We start from the raw sequence: 17,001 nt of genomic DNA, 5'->3' as shown, positions 1-17,001 counted from the left end.
TCTGTAAAAGAAGCACATGTCCATCATTTCACTTTTCACCCTATCCCATAGGTTTCCCCCCTTTGCTTTATGCCATCTCCTTAATCCATCACCAATGGATTTCCTGTAACCCACCTACATCCCTTTCCTTTGATTGCAATGTATAAATACAGATGTAACCCGCCATTCTCTGGAGCATTATCTCAATTCCTTGAGGTTCTGCTTCCCGGCATATGTCGACAGATTGGCTCAAATAAACTCACAAAAATTCTTTACAGGTTTCAATGGTTTTTATGTTAACAATACATATGAAACTACTATAATATTGTATGTCAACTGTTATTGAAAAATAAATTTTTAAAATTAAAAATAATTTTAAAAATATGCCACGGAGCAAATGTTAAAATTGTTCCTCTAAGCAGTTCTTCTAAGCACTTTGATCCAAAGGATATTATCATTATTGAAATGATTTTCATTGTTTTACTTTGGAAAATACTGGTGGATGAAACCAAGAAAACCAGTTTGGGGCAGCGGTCAACTGTTCAATGACCACAAATTCCTCCCATCCCTGCATAATGTGCCTTTACAATGGGACTCTGCCACACCTTCGATTGCGGGTATATCTATGTCTCTACCCTCTTGAATCTGGAATGGCTTAGTGTTCTGCCTTTACCAATGGAATGTGGCAGAAATAACGGTGTGTAAGTTCTAGAGGGTCTTACACCCTCTTGAAATCCTGCCCTGAAACTACTATGGAAGAAAAGTGATTTAGCTTATTGAAGGACAAGTGGCCCTGCATAAGAAAACTGAGATGCCCCGGCCAATAGTTAGCACCAACTCCAGGCACAGGGGAGGCAGAGAGGGGCCCTCTGGGATCTTCCAGCTCAGCTGCCAGCCAAATGCAGCCCCATGAGTGAGCCCAGGTGACACCAGCAGAAAAACCAGACCGCCAAACCACACGCAGAATCATAAAAAAAATGAATCATGGTTGTTTTAAGCCACTACATGTTTTAAACTGTTTGTTACACAACAAGGCCAATGGAAACAGAAAATAAGACTGCCTTGGTGACCAGTACTTAGATGAGCCAGTTTACACATCTTAATCATCACCCTGAACCTATTCCCAAAACTCCATTCCATCTAAACCAATGTGTGACATGCTTCACCCGGGCATTACAACTCTGAGACAATGTCAAAAGCAGGGAGTCCACAATGAATGGGAAGGACACTGCTTTGGGTATACAAATTCCATTGACTCTGTTACACAAAGCCCTCACAGTCCTGTTTCTATCTCATTCACCTGGGGCCTCTGCTTGGGAAGAAGAGGGCAAACAGATAAAGCCAGTGTGTACCAAAGACACCATAAGATTCTGAGTTTTCATAATCATTAATAACCCCAAAGGGACGACCATGGTTACTGCCTTGTTTAAGGGATTTGAGAATACCAGGACTAAGTACTAAACCCAAAATTTCCAATTTTGCTATAGCAACATTCTAGATGTCCCAGAAGGCTCAGGGAGGTTGTAAACATGTCACAAAAGTAATCTTAATTAATTAATTAATTAATTAATCCCTTTCCGTGGCCTCCACTTAAATGTCTTCCCCCAAAAAAAGGCAAGCCCAATAGTATGCACTCTCCATAGCACCCTATGCTTGGCTTCCATCCCATTTATCAGGATAATTAATTATATGTATAATTTGTCATTAAATGTCTACCCACCCATCCCAAAGAAGACTGACAAATACCTGTAATCTGTCTTACTTGGCTCACAGCCTAGCACACAGAATGCATTAAGTGAACAAATGAGTGAATGGACAAAGGAATGAATGAATGAATAAATAAAGATCAATCTCATCTGGCTTCACGTGGCCCTCACACCCTTGCTTTCAGTTTGTTTTGGCTGACCTTTTGCTCTTTTACCCTATCATCTTCCCATCTAGGTGAGGCTCTTTCTGAGTAAGGGTAAAAAGAATAAAAACAAATGTGAACTGAGAATGCAAGTGTGTCAGATTCAGGCCCCTTGCACTTTCAGGTGACGAGGTGTGTCCACCTCGGCCATGGCCTGTCATCCGTTACCTGGCCCCTCTGCTCTACCTCAAACGCTCTGCCTCACCTGCATTGACGTGCTTGGACATGACGGGCAGGGGGTCGGTCTCCTGCTCAGGCTTGATGAGGATGGAGACAGCAGAGGACGCCGTGATCTCCCGGAAAAGGCTGCTCACTCCTTGCGTGGACTCCTTCAGCAAGGAAGTCATGTTCTGCGTTGACTCCTTTAAGAGGTCCGAGACAGTAGGAGCAAACTTGCTCTGGCCATTTAAATCCTTGTTGTCAATGTTGATCGCGAAGAGTATGGAGTTCAGACCTTCCGCACAAAAGGAAAAGCATGGAGTGTGTGCTGTTGGACAGTCACGCCTCCAACACGACAAACAAGCTGCAGACAGTACAGTACACAGGAGGGCACACACTGATCTTAAATGCTGATTGAAACCTCCCACAACTGGGGTCAGTGGACAGCAGCTATCACAGCAGCTGAGTCACTCCAAATTCTCTTCCTCTCTGTCAAGAGGGAAGGTAAGCCATAGGTTCTGAGGTCAGACTGCCTGGATTGAATCCCAGCACTGCCACGTACAAGCTACGAGACCTTGGTCAAGCCATTTATAACCTCTCTGAGCTTTAGTTTCCTTATCTGTAAAATGGAGACACAATATCTCTTTCACGGGTTAACTATAAAGACCATCACCCACCAAAAACACTCAGCTCAGTAAGCAATCACAAAAGGTACACCAATGTCATTAGTGGCAGTACTTATACAGAAATTTGCACTGGTATCCTGTGGCCCACAGGAAATCGTGGTCAAACCCTGACTCTTCCTCATCAATGGCCTAGGCTAACGTAACACTCAATATTTGGGGTTTGGTGAAACTTTCAGGAAAGAAAAAGAAAAAGGAGGCAACAGAGGATTTAGAAGAAAGAAGCAAAAGCTGCCCACTTCTGTTGAGTTGTTTCACCTTTTGAGTGAGAGTCAAATGATAAACAATTTAATAATTCACCAAAAAAACATCATTCCAGGTTTGCATGTTGACAAATGGTGTACATGACTATCACATTTGATTCTCTCACAGCCCTATATGGCGACGGCCGTGCCATCCAGACCCCCACCTTACAGAGGAGGAAAGTAACAGTAACAGCATCTGCCCCAGGTCCCCAGCTGGTAAGGGGTCAGACCAGGCTTCAAAGGCAGGCCTCCTGTCTCCAACCCCCAGGTCTTTATATTAAACTTGCAAAGCCACAGCCCAAAACCCTCAACCCCATGCTCTCCCTGCCAGGGTATCAAATTCAATGCCATTAGAGGAAGGACAGTGGCAAGTGCCTCAAGTTGCTGAGGAATAAGGAAAATCCCTCTTCTGCTTCCCAGGACCCGTCACCCCGGCCTTGCCCGGGCTTACCAGCTGCCATGGTAGGAAGCATGCTAGACCTTTCTTCGTCCATCACAAAAGACCAGTCTTCATAAAAAGTGCTGCAAATTGAAAGAGAAAGGGAAAAGGCTCTAAATAGTGGCTCTCTGTGCCCATTAGCCAGACAGTTCCATTATCTGGCTTCCTGGAAAAGCCATGCCTGGTCACCGCAGAGTGAATACAGGAGTCTCTGCTGGGATGAAGCTTCTGGTTATAAACTAAGGACTGACTGCACAGACCCTACGACTTCCTCATTGGTCCCAAGAGATCTTTAGAGTCGCCAGAGCTTGACAGCACTGAAATAGGCAGGAGATGTAAATGTGGTGTTTATGAAGCAGCAGATGGGGACAAACAGAAGGGTGACTTCCACTCATGCAAGATCTCCAAAAGACAGGCAGGAAGTCCAAGCGGGGCTAACACAAGAAGAGAGCATTTCAGAAAGAAATTACAAAGCCCACAGTCCATCAACCACAGCATTTGTATGTAATATCTGCTTGGGCTACAGACCCAAAAGCCCAAGTTAGGCTGGGAAGCTAAAAAGGCCCCACAAATCTAAGTGGGGGGAGGGGCCAGAGAGGCCTACAGAGTCTGTCCAAGGTCATTCAGCAACAAATGCAGCTCAAAAGCAGGTCTCCCCTTCCAGTTCCCAGCTCTTTATCCAGCTCCCTGCTAAGCGGTAACAAGCAAATACCCTCAACCATCTGACTTCCCCGCCAGGTCAGAGAACTCTAGATGAGTAGAGTCAGAGTTAAATTTCACTAAAGCACAGTCAGAGGGGAGTGAGCTGTACTTCAGCAGGAGGCTGGACACAGGTGACTGAATACAACTTAACAGAAAGGGAAAGGACATGCATGTTCAGTACATGGACCCAGCAGAATGGCAAGGGCAGCATAAACCACAGGTCCAAGCTGGCATGGCAACAGTAGCTCTGATCCCCCAAATTCTGATTCTTTAAAAATCTGAGTCAGTTTTCATGTATGTAAATGAATTTGGTTTTCCCACATCGAAGAGGATTAAAGTGACTAGTGATTTAGATAAAGTAAACTATGATTCTTAACAGTTGGATTCACTTCAACTGCTCATTGTTAATTCAACTTTATGTGGGGTGTACAACTCTGAGCTACTTGCAAAATGATGTGGTGGGAAGAGCTTGACTAGAATTCATTTTTAGGAACATGAGTATGTTCTCCTTAATTAATGCTGGTTAATGCTCGGGAGGTACACACAGACATTCAACTCAGACCCCAGGCAGCACACTGATGCAGGCAGCAAGGCATCCTGGCCCCACCCCTCCCATTTCAGACCCACAGTCTGAGCATACAACTGGACAAAGCACCCCAGGCAGCATCAATGGGAGAACTTCGGAGGTATCTGGGAGAGCCCTAGCACACGATCCCAGAGTGCCTGATAAATTCCAGAAGAGAGGTGACCCTGGGGCAGAAGAAACTGAGGAGACACTTGAGACAGGGAACGCATCACGGCACTAACGAAATGCCAACTTATTGAGCTAAATGGAACCTCACTGATGAGGATGTGGGCACTGCTGATACAGAAGTTACTCAAGGGACCAGGGCAGGATTGATCACTGTCCCTTTGTATCTTCAGGTGACAAAAAAACTACAAGTCTGGTCTACCATTCTCAGAGGGAAAACAACAGCCCAAGTCAGAGAGAGAGACTGGGAGAGAGAGGGAAACATCATAAACATCATGAGCACAGGGAAAATGACAGGAATGTCAATGTTTCTGGAGAAAATGTGGCTGACTGCACTACCATTGAGCATATTCAGTGCCCTCTCCCCATCGCTGTGGCATAGCCACATCTCCCCGCCCTGCCGAGCTTGCCTGACCAGTGCATGTGAGGTGAAGCATCACTTTGGGCAGAAGCTTTAAGAGCCAGTGCTTAGTTCAACCACATCTTTATAGAGATGGAGCCTCCATCAGCCTGGATCCCTGCGATGAGAATCCCTGTTCACCCACGAGAGACATGAAACAGAGGGAAGAAATAAACTCGGCTGTCTCAAGCCACTTCGGTGTTCATGTTTGTTCCAGCAGCATAACCTGGCCTGTGCTACCTGACAGAGTGAACTTTATGATCAAGAAAAAAAGGAAATACAATAAAATGGGGGTGGGGGGTTGTTTTGTAATAACAAATTACTTCTCTTCCCAACTTAAAACTTCCATATTTTTTTTCAGTCAGTTTGGTACTAATTAACCTCAACAACAAAAAAGAAAACAGAAAGAGCTGTAAAGACAAAACCTGAAACTGGGCACTAAACACCCAATATCTAAAGAGAAGGAAATTCTGAACCTGAAAAGAGCCCGAGTTCAAATTCCATGAAGTGAGGAGCAGGCTGTGATCTTATGACCATAGACCTCTCCACACCGCAGCCTTAAAAATAATAAGCATTTAAGTGCTTGCTATATGCAGGTGCTGTGCTGAGCCCTTTACAGGCCTTCTCTCATGTAACAAATGGGACTGTGGGGGGAGGGGGCGCCTAGGATGTAAATCCAGGCTTCTGACTCCAGGTTCTGTGGTTTTAATCACTTGCCTACACCCCCTCCCAGAACCCCACCAACGGGTACCTGAGCCTGCTGCGGTCGGCCAGGAGCATGTGCAGGTAGCGCTCCAGCGAGTGTTCGTTGAGGGCGCAGCGCAGCCAGGCCCGGCCGCGGCCCACGTCCGAGGCGATGTAGCGCAGGGAATAGAAGCGCTGGAGCTCGTGCTTGCTGAGGACCTCCTTCACGTAGAACCAGAACACGGGCTCTGGGGAGACAGCGGGACAGGCGCTGTGGCACTTGGCCTGGGTGCACATCGCCTTCAGTAACGTTCCCTGAGCATCTTTGAAGACTGTAAAAGAGCTACTTCCTTAGCACAGAAAAGGAAGATACCAAAGAGTATACAGAAAATTAAAATGACCCCCAAGTCTACCATCCAGAGATAGCCATTGCTGACATCTTCAAGTATTTCCTTCCACTCTTTCTTTCTGTACTTTTCTTTTTTATACAAAATCAACATCTGTGATAGGATGACTTATAACCCCAAAGATAGTCATGTCTTAATCCCTGAAACCTGTGAGTGTTCATTTATATGGCAAAAGGGCCTTTGCAGATGTGATTAAATTAAGGATCTTGAGAAGGAGAGGTCATTGATTATTCTGGGTAGTCTCTGTGGCCATAATCATCACAATTATCTTTATAAGAGGGAGGTGGAGGGAGATGGGACAGAAGAGGAGCAGGTGACGTGGCCAGGGAAGCAGAGATTGGAATGATGCAGCCAGTGGCAGCCAAGGAATACCAGAAGCCAGAAGATTCTACCCTGGGGCCTCCAGAAGGAACCAGCCCAATGTCATCTTTACTTTAATCCAGTGAAATCGCCTTTGAACTAAGCCCTTCGTAAGTGTAAGGAAATTAACTTGTGTTGTTTTCAGCCATCAGCTTTGTGGGAATTTGTTATAGCAAGTAACTAATATACCATCGTATTGTGTGTGTTGTATATGGGTGCATATGTATACATACATGTATATACAAATACACACACACATACATACACACATAGTCTTGTACCCTCATTTGTTTTTTCTTGTCTGTATCACGAAAATTTTCCGATAACATTTAAATATCTTTGGAAATAAGATTTTTTATGGCTTCCCTGTTATATAACTGTTTCTCTACAGCGGGGAACATGATATGTTATCAATTTTCCCTATATACTGCTTTGAACATCCTTGTACATAACTAGTTGTCCTCATTTCCAATTCCTTAGGAGAGAGTTCCATAGGTCTGAGAAAGGAACAGATTTAAGGCTTTAAGGGAAAGCTAAGAAAGTTTGTTTTTATCCATAAAATAGTCATTGTACCTCCTCACATCCCCCCTTTTTTATCCACACCTGCACAGATTTTTTTCTAGTTGTAATTCTAGTGTATACCTAATTTTGTGATCAATTTTCTTTACTTCATATCAACACTTTTACCTACTGCCAATAATAGTAACAACAGCAACAGCCAATACTAGTTATTGAGCATTAAGGACATACCAGCCATTGTAGGATACATTTTATATCTGAACTCAGTCCTTATAACCACCAAAGTCAAGTCCACGTCAAAGGCAAGGTCCAAGGCCTGGACAAGTGAAGGAACTCATGCAGCAATACATAGTAAGCAATACAGCAGAATGGGACTCAGAGCTGTCGAACTACAAACCACAAAATCACACTGCCTTGCCAAGTGAGGAGGGTGTCTACATTCTTTAAAATGATCATGTTCACAAATGCTTAATATACTAACAGAGAAAATACTTAGTCTGCTACCAGACAAGGATTCTAATCCAGGAGCATAACAGGTCCCAAGACCCCTCTGAGAATGTGGCAAGGTCTGTGAACCTTCCCTCCAGAGCAGTGGTTCTCAACCTTTCTAATGCCGCGACCCTTTAATACAGTTCCTCATGTTGTGGTGACCCCCAACCATAAAATTATTTCCGTTACTACTTCATAACTGTAATTTTGCTACTGTTAATGAATCGTAATGTAAATATCTGTGTTTTCCGATGGTCTTAGGCTCTACAGCTGCGGTTCTTAGGCTCTTAGGCTCTATAGCAGCGGTTCTCAACCTGTGGGTCGAGACCCGCTAGCAGGGTCGCCTAAGACCATTGGAAAACACAGATATTTACATTACGATTCATAACAGTAGCAAAATTACCATTATGAAGTAGCAACGAAAATAATTTTATGGTTGGGGGTCACCACAACATGAGGAACTGTATTACAGAGTCGCAGCATTAGAAAGGTTGAGAACCACTGCTCCAGAAGGATGCGCATACACACATCACACACTGGGCTTCGGGATAGTATGTTCACTCTGATATTTCAGCTCAGCCGCATCGACTACCTTCTATCCAGGAGCCATGGCCTGGGCGAGACTATGGCCTAACAGGCAAAGACTAGACAGACTCGTCCCCCACAAACTTCCAGACCAGCGGACAGAACAACAGGTGAAAAGATTGTTCAGCAGAACGTCCCTGGGCAGGTCACTTAAACATGATAAGGTTTGGATTCCTCTCCCTTAACAAAAGGCCCAAAGTACAGAATACCCGGGTTACTGGGGAAACTGGAGAAAAGGGAGGTAAAGCACTGAGCACAATACACAGTCCATGATGACTAACCATCGTTTACTTAATAATTACCTCCTCATATGAGAGCATTTGTGTTGTTTCCTCTTTCCCTTTTTCTATTAACAGTATCTAAATGTGTATGTACAGAAGAGTGTGCATACATACTTTTGGATGGATCATGCCAACCTCTGGGATCATTTACAATAAATGTCCCAAGAATGATTGGAAAAAACACCAACAGGGGAGTTCACTCAGGACGATCTTCTGTCTCGATGCCTAAATGCGAAACTAATCCCTTTCCCAAGCCCAAACTGCAAAGTGTGCTAACAGCCTTCTTTCCACTCGAAGCCCCTCAGAAACCAGAGCGGGGGGAATTTGGTGAGAGCAGTACTCTGAGTGGGCCCGCCAGCAAACCTGTTTTGAAACACACCAGACAACCATCCGGATATCCATCACCTTTAGCATCAAGTGACTTTCACCGCCATCTCTCTTGAAAACTGCAGTCACCTCCCTCTGACCTTGAATGCACATGAAACACTTCAAGGTGTGTTTTCACCTCTCAATTTCCCAAATTGCTTACCGCTACAGAATCCTTCTAAAGCTTGCCAGAGCGATGCTGATGATAAGAATTATCCCAGCAGGGCCCCGCTTCCACTGCCAGAATTAATGTGATCTATTTAAAGTGCAGCTCACCTGCCACTTAACGCTTGCAGTGTCTGTAATTTAATTTGGAAATATGCACCGATCTCTTGCTGCTTTGAAACAAGGGGCTAATTCTAAAAGTGGGTGAGGGCTTCTGGCTCTCCCAACTTCTGAAAGCCATCTGCCAACCAGAACAAAGAGCCAGGAAGGGGTTACTGAGACTAGCCACCTGGGGCCACTCGTTAACAGAGGACAACTAATAGCTCGGGCCTTTGGCAAAGTTTCTGACAGGCCTCGGCTTTAATTGATGCCAAAAATTCAAGAATTCATGCTCTGCAGTCCAAAGAGGACCAAAGCCTTGCCTCAGATTCTACATAAGATTGTGTGACCTTGGGCAACTTATTTTGTTCTTCATCTTCCTCATTATAAAGTGAGGTTTGCTATGAGGGAAAAGAATAAGAAAATAAAACATACATGTAAAGCACTTAGTGCCAAGGCAGACAAACAATATCCCTTTCTTCTGAAAGCAGCACCCCTTTCCTAAGGGACTGTGTTTTGTTTGAAGTTGCCTCTGACACTACAAACCTTCCCTTCCTTACCTAGGTGGGCAGGTAACTCAGGCTGGGCAATCGCCTGGCCACAGCAGGCCCTAAGCCTTGACACGCCTCCCAAGCCCACCCTCATCCAGGCTTTGTTTGATATTTTGCGCATGTGGATTTTTATTGTATTGATCTTGATTTTTTTAAATATTGCAAGATAGATATTATTTATCTTGCTTGCTGTTAACAAGGTAGCTAGTTAAGAAAGGGAACAAATGGACTCGGACATTAAGCCTGATTCACTGGGAAGCCACAGCACTCCCAGGCCCCCAGGGAACGCCGAACCCTCCACCAAGGGGACTTAATTCCAGAGCAGGCAGGAACAATCTCCCTGGGACAGCCGCTACTGGGAGTTTGAGGGAGGCGTGGGAGAAACTCCTTTACTAGACGCATGGGCAGTAGAAACCAGATGACGAAGCAGAACTTTGAGGAAGACACAGTGGTAGCCAAAATGGTGACATAAAGGGCAGCATCTAGACTGGAAACTCTGAGAAAAGGACCAACCTGGATGGGGGAGGACCCAGCACAAGCCCAAGAAGGACTGGGAAAGAGATTGGTTAGTCTGAAAGAAAGCCTGCTCTCTCCCAAGCCTGAGGTAATATAATTCTTGGTAGCATGTGTTCACCCATTGGTTGGCGGGCATAGCATCTGTGGGGCTACAAGAGCAGGCCTGAGCGCAGCAGGAGCCCTGGGTGATGACATTACAGTTTGGGTCCTGACCTTACTGGTTGACACTTATGCTCACCAGGCCCAGGACTTATTCCACAGTGAGACAGAGCTAGGCCACCCGGTGTGGAGACACCTGGCACCTGGGGAATAGTCCTTTGTTTTCACTCCAATAAATCTTACCACTACATCTCATTCTCCTAGGCGTGGGTCCCTCAAATGCTTTTCTCGTGGCCGTGGAAGAACCCTATTTACACTGACAACACTCCCATAAATCTTGTGGCTAAAGTGAATGCCTGATTGGATTCATCCCATCCCAGTGAAACCAGACACCCAAGGGGTCTGGGCTGCCTACTTAAGCCAATTAAGCAGAGACCATTTATTCCAATAATGCCAGCAGTATGGGAGAGCAGCAGGTCATCCACAAAAATCTGCTCTGCAGCCCCCCATAAACCAGCTGCTTATATAGGGTAGGACAAAGATTACAATGGGCAAGTAGGGATTACAGGCATGAGGAAGTAGGCCATGCAGACTGGGTTGGGACTCAATTGTGTGGGCATCAAGGTTCTTCAACTTTCCATGGTAACAGGCAGTTCTTGAATGAGAATGGACAGCATTCCAAGGTTAACTCCCAGGCCCAAGGTTGACTCCCGGGTCCCAAGGACATACAATCTCCAGCCAGGTTAGAATGCCCTTTCTTTAACCAGAACAGAGCAATCACAGTTAACAGAGCATGATTAATATTTCCCATAACCACAGCTAGTTCCCAATATTCTATTTTTGCCCCTAACATCAGCCTTGGACATAGCATCTGCCCCACAACCCAGAGTCCTCCCTATAACTTCTACATGAACCAGTAGAAGTGAGGCCTTATCTCCTTTCAAAACCGAAGTCAGCAAACAATGGCCCAAGGGCCAAATTCAGCCCACCACTTATTTATGTAAGTTTTACTGGAACACAGCCACCCATTTGTTAATATATTATCTGTGGCTGCTTTCCTGCTACAACGGCAGAGCTAAGGACTGTGAGAGACCTATGGTCTGAAATACTATCTCATCACTTAAGGAAGAAGCCTGTCAACCACTATTCTAGAAGTAGGAGCTGTGATAATCTTGTAAACCTGGAGCTACATGGGACCATTTTCCCCCTATCAGGGAGAGCAAGCCCACCTAGGAAACCCAACCCAGAGAAAAGTGGGCTCAGAGAGACAGAGAGAAAGATGTGGGGGTGCTGAGCACCTAACCAGCTCAAGCCCTAGATTTCTCAGTTACTTGAATCAATATGTGCCCTTTTTTTCTTTGTCTATGTGGCTTTCTGTCACTCATAACCAGAAGAAGCCTAATGCAGTGAGAGAGGGTATGTTCTTCAATCATCTGACAATCATTTATGGAGACTGACAACAGGCCAGGCTCTGAGCAATGCCTGTGTGCACTGAAGGGGCAAATGCGTTGCTCAAAAATAAACAACAACGGCAAAAATAATTGCTCAACAAGAAACAACAACAACAACAAAAAAAAAAAAAAAAACACTACAAGGAGCTAGGCTCCTTGTAAACAAAGAAAGGCTTGTTTGTCTCACATATCTAGCCTAGAAGGAGACAGCTGGTTCAAAGGCTTTGTCACAGGCAGAAGCTCCAAACTCTTGACCTTCACCTCACTGTCTCAGAGGACTGTCACCACAATCAAGCCCGAAGAAAGAGGACAAGATAAAGCCAGCTCTGTCACCCTGGGATAAGTAATCCCAGAAAACCACAAGGGAGTGAAGAAAAGAATGGCAAGACTGGCTTAATCACTCACGATCCATTACCTAGAGAAGGAGATCTCACCCACCATCAAAATCAGGTTCTACCAAGCCAAAGAAGAAAGGGGAAACGGATTTGGGGTAGGAAATAGAACCAACATTTCTAGGAACAAAAGGCAAACCAAGTGCTTCAGTATTCTAGCCTGAGACCTGTGTGAGCACAGGCACTCCCAAATACTAGTCACTTCCCACAGGGGATGAGCCTGACTACAAGGTACAAATGCATCGGCAAAGCAGAGCTTCAATAGGACTGTAGCTTTGTCACTTGGCCATCTCCCAACCAGCCACAAGGCTGCCTCCTGGAACTAGAACACAGGGACTATGGTTTAAACATGAACCATCTATAATAATAAAAACATAATATGCTAATTAGACCGGATAACCTTCCCGACAAAGTGGCGGCAGTGGCAGCGGCCGGGCTCCTTGCACAAATTTCATGCATCAGACCTCTAGTACATAATAAAGATTGGTACAAAATATAGAAACTTGATACATTTTTGCTTTTTTAAAATTGTAGAATATACATAATAAAATTTATCATCTCAACCATTTTAAGTGTAAAATTCAGTGGCATTAAGTATATTCATCACTACCCATTTCCAGAACTTTTTCATCATCCCAAATAAAAACTCCATAGCCATTAAACAATAACCCCCCCATTTTCCTCTCTCCCTAGCCCATGGTAACCTCTATTCTACTTTCTGTTTCTAGAAATTTGGCTATTCTAGATATTTCACATAAGCGAAATAATACAATATTTGTCCTTTTGTGTCCGGCTACTTTCACTTAGCATGTTTTCGAGGTTCATCCATGTTATAGTGTGTATCAGTACTTCAGTTCTTCTTATGACTGAATAATATTCCATTGTATGTATATACCATATTTTGTTTATCCAGTCATCTGCCAATGAACAATTTTAATTATTTCCACCTTTTGCCTATCGTGAATAATGCTTCAGATGAACATAGATATACAAGTATCTGTTTGAGTCCCTGTTTTCAATTCTGTTAGGTATACATCTAGAAGTAGAATTGCTGAAACATGTGGTTAATTGTTTAACTTTTTGAGGATCCGCCGAACTATTTTCCACAGAGTCTGCACCATTTTACATTGATACTTTTTTGTCTGTGTGGAGATAAAACTATCTTTAATTCTCTGCAGCTGAAATTAAGTGTTATTAAATTCCCTTTCAGTTAGTTCTTAAACTTAGATAAAACTTAAACTTGCCAATTATATGTAACTTGCCCACTTCTGTCTTTTTAATTGTGGTAAAATTCACTTAACATAAAATTCACCATCTTAATCATTTTAAAGTAAGTAATTCAAAACTTGATACATTTGTAAAGAATGAATAAAGGCACACTAATCTGAAATACTGGATTACTTTGGGAGACTTCAGTAGATTTAAATTTTAAAATTAACATCCCTACTGACTCTATAGAACAAAGGCCAATTATCTTGGTAGGAGTAGATGGAGATCACAAAATAAAGCAAGGGAAAAAGGATGAGTTGCCACTGACGGCCCATATGTCACCTGGCTCCTCCCCTACCTCCCTGCCTTCACCTCGTTCCACTCTCCCTGTCACTCACCCTGCTACAGCCTCATTGGGCTGGTTGTTCCTCCAATATGCCTACCCAGCCAAATAGGAGATAATGAGGCCACCTAAAGATCAGCAATGTAGAAAGCCAACCCATCCCTGAAGCCAGAGGAACAAAAGAAAGAGGTAGTGTTACCAGGTGGGCTGCCAGGCAACAGCTGGACTATGGCAGAGGCACCTGGGAGGGTAAGGGAGGAGAGGAGCACCTGAACAGCAGGCCACGTGGACCCTCCACGGACCATGGAGGAAGCACAGGCACTGCCGGCAGAGGTGAGAGGAAGAAATAGTCTAGCTTCCCTCTTCCTCCCACCTTCTAAACTCATTATCACCTCCCACCGGTCAAACCAAAATGGAAGACAATGGGAAGAGAGCCTGGGAAATAGAGTCTGCAGAGGAAGGACAGAGAATAAATAAATTTGAGAGCACCAGGCAACTGACTGGTACATGCTTTTGAACTGGTGAACCACCTGGAATTCCTTCCCCCAATAACAGAATGGCTACTTCCCTCATTTCCTTAGAAATGTCCCCAGAAAGAGGCTGTCTGGCCACTCTGCACAGAAGGGTAAAACCTCCTCCAGTGGCAGACTGCTAGCTGGTCATCCAAATCTACCCTCCCTTCTTCCTGAACCATCAGACAGACTATATTCCCGGACTGCTCTACCAGTTTCCTCTCCCCCCAGGTGCCTGTCATAGGCCTGGTACACTCACTTCTGCCATCTGTCTGGCCCTGTGAGCATCTGAGGTCTGAGTCCCAAACTCTAATATCTCAGGATAGCCCACTTGGCATTCACCCACATTATATAAGAATCTTCAGCAGCTCCTTTATTAAAAAGTAGGGATCTTCTCTAGCATTAAAGAAGCAGGACTTTTAAAGTAAGTGTCTTGTTTCCCTCTAGGGCGTAGTACCCCATCCTCTGCTGAAAAGACATTTCATGCTGTCAGGAGCAAAGCAAAGGACACATGGAACCAACAAGCTGGATAATCATGGACTAAAAACTGACAATTATGAGGCCAAATCTGGGTCTCAATTTACAACACACCAGGATCAAACACCTTTGAAATAGCCAAAGGTCACCTTCAGCCAAGAGGCAGCAGTCCAGCAATACCAGGTTGGGACAGTTTCATGCCCCTTAGTAAATAGCCACTGGCCCAAGCCCTCAGGCTCCCCAGTTGCCAAGGACCCTCCCAGGACCCTGTGGACACCCCCATAATCTAGCACCTCCCAGGTCAACACAGAAGCCGGTGGGGGATAGTGCTCTGGCTTCTGGCTCCCTCCCTAAGGCCAGCAGTTCCCTAACAGCTGTTAAACATGTTTATCACACCCTGGACAGAACTTAGTATTTTCTTAGCACCTTCCACAGACACCCTTCCAAGGGCTCTTTCCAGAAGTAGCTGATTTGCAAGTTCACAAATACAACAGAGAAACACAAAGAGAGAACTGAAAACATTACAGGGACGGGAGGGTGGGGAGTTGACTTCCCCTCCATCAAAAGGATGAGCCCAGGGTTCTCCTGGCACATGCAGCTTCCTCCAAAATTAACTTTCTACAGAAATGAAATTGTTACCCAAGGTGAACCAATGAAGCAAAATGTAAATTCTGCTTTGAGTGAAATGCAATCAACCGTTTTCAAAAATCCCCACTGACGATCAAGGAAGTTGGTTTTCTAATTTTACAGATGTGGTATATTAATATCGCCTGCTTTTCAATGGACTGTGAAGATGTCCAGAAAGCAGACAGTGGAGCTCAACTGCCCGAGAGAATGAGCAGCATGGCCTGAAGTCTGGGTCCTTGAGTCATTATTCTGAACATAGGTTTTTAGTTACCAGCAACCTTGCAATACACTGGATGAGCAAGGATGGTCCAGTCCTTGACCATCGAGGGAGACAGTCAAAAAAACAGGTTTGGCCCTAACCGGTTTGGCTCAGTGGATAGAGCGTCGGCCTGCGGACTCAAGGGTCCCAGGTTCGATTCCGGTCAAGGGCATGTACCTTGGTTGCAGGTGCATCCCCAGTGGGGGGTGTGCAGGAGGCAGCTGATTGATGTTTCTCTCTCATAGATGGTTCTAACTCTCCCTCAACCTTCCTCTCTGTAAAAAATCAATAAAATATATTTTTTAAAATGATACTGTACATCTCCTTTAAATAAATAAATAAATAAATAAATAAATAAATAAATAAATGCCTAAGCGACCGGACTACTGGATGGTAGCTATGACATGCATTGACCACCAGGGGGTAGACGCTTAATGCAGGAGCTGCCCCCTGGTGGTCAGTGCACTCCCACAGCGGGAGCACTGCTCAGTTGACCAACTGGCGCCAGACACTGGGCTCACGGCTGGCTAGCGCAGCTGCGGTGCTATAAGCCTCTCCCACGGACACTTCCCCTGCGCGCCTCTCCCCCATTTGGACCAGGACTGGGATTGGGACCAGCATTGGGACTGACTGGGCGCAAGCTTGCAGCCACTTCTCCAGAGCCATGTGAGGGGCAAGGCTGCGATGACGCGTGGTGGCTGCGCAGTCATGGACACACTGGTATCACCCTAGGACAGGCGCATGCAGACCACAGTGGAGTAGCAGTGAGCCTACCAGGGCAGTGGCAGCAGGTACAGTGGGGCCAGGATGAGCAGGAACGGCATGGTGTCTGGGGCTCGGGCTCCTCCCTGGCCTCCTGCCACTTCACGCACTACTTTGTGCTGTGCGGGATTGACTCGGACAGCGCTCTAGAGCCCAATGAACTGGCGGGTAAGGTCAGGCTGCTGCAGCGTGGAGGTCCACTGATCCCCACAGGCCAGGCCAAGGGACCCCACCGGTGCACGAATCTGTGCACTGGGCCTCTAGTCCTATCTAATAAAAGAGTGATATGCAAATTAACCATCACTCCGCTACGCCCACCAGCCACACCCACCAGGAAACCATCCGCTGGAGGCCTTTCCGGCCTTGGGCACCAGGGGGGAGCCTGGGATGGGTCGCAGGCAACTGGGGGTCAGCTCCTGCGATCCGTCGCAGGGAGGCTGGGGTCCAGCCGAGCCCAAGGCCGGGAAAGCCTCCACCAGAGAGGCTTTTCCAGCCTTGGGCACCAGCGGGGAGCCTGCAATGGGTCCCAGGCAACTGGGGGTCGGCTCCTGCAATCCGTCGCAGGGAGGTTGGGGTCCAGC

General features: G+C 45.6%; 1 protein-coding gene across 6 annotated transcripts in view; it reads right to left on the bottom strand.

Moving 5' to 3' along the window:
• SNX29 (sorting nexin 29) overlaps positions 1 to 17,001 on the bottom strand; it is a gene marked incomplete at its 3' end in the record, with an annotated part of 449,820 nt that overhangs the window by 380,422 nt on the left and 52,397 nt on the right. For 5 of the 6 annotated variants that reach the window (XM_079795284.1, XM_079795286.1, XM_079795288.1 and 2 more), the window contains 3 exons: positions 6,019 to 6,199; positions 3,427 to 3,497; positions 2,094 to 2,342 (listed from right to left, as the gene is read on the bottom strand). In XM_079795284.1, the coding sequence (XP_079651410.1) occupies positions 2,094 to 2,342; positions 3,427 to 3,497; positions 6,019 to 6,199 (501 nt within the window). The remainder of the gene's footprint in view (positions 1 to 2,093; positions 2,343 to 3,426; positions 3,498 to 6,018; positions 6,200 to 17,001) is intronic. The other variant, XM_079795287.1, reaches the window with a different exon arrangement.

This window comes from Cnephaeus nilssonii (genome assembly GCF_951640355.1).
Source record: "Cnephaeus nilssonii genome assembly, chromosome: 2".
Taxonomy (NCBI): domain Eukaryota; kingdom Metazoa; phylum Chordata; class Mammalia; order Chiroptera; family Vespertilionidae; genus Cnephaeus; species Cnephaeus nilssonii.
This window is presented reverse-complemented; position numbering and strand designations above follow the sequence as displayed.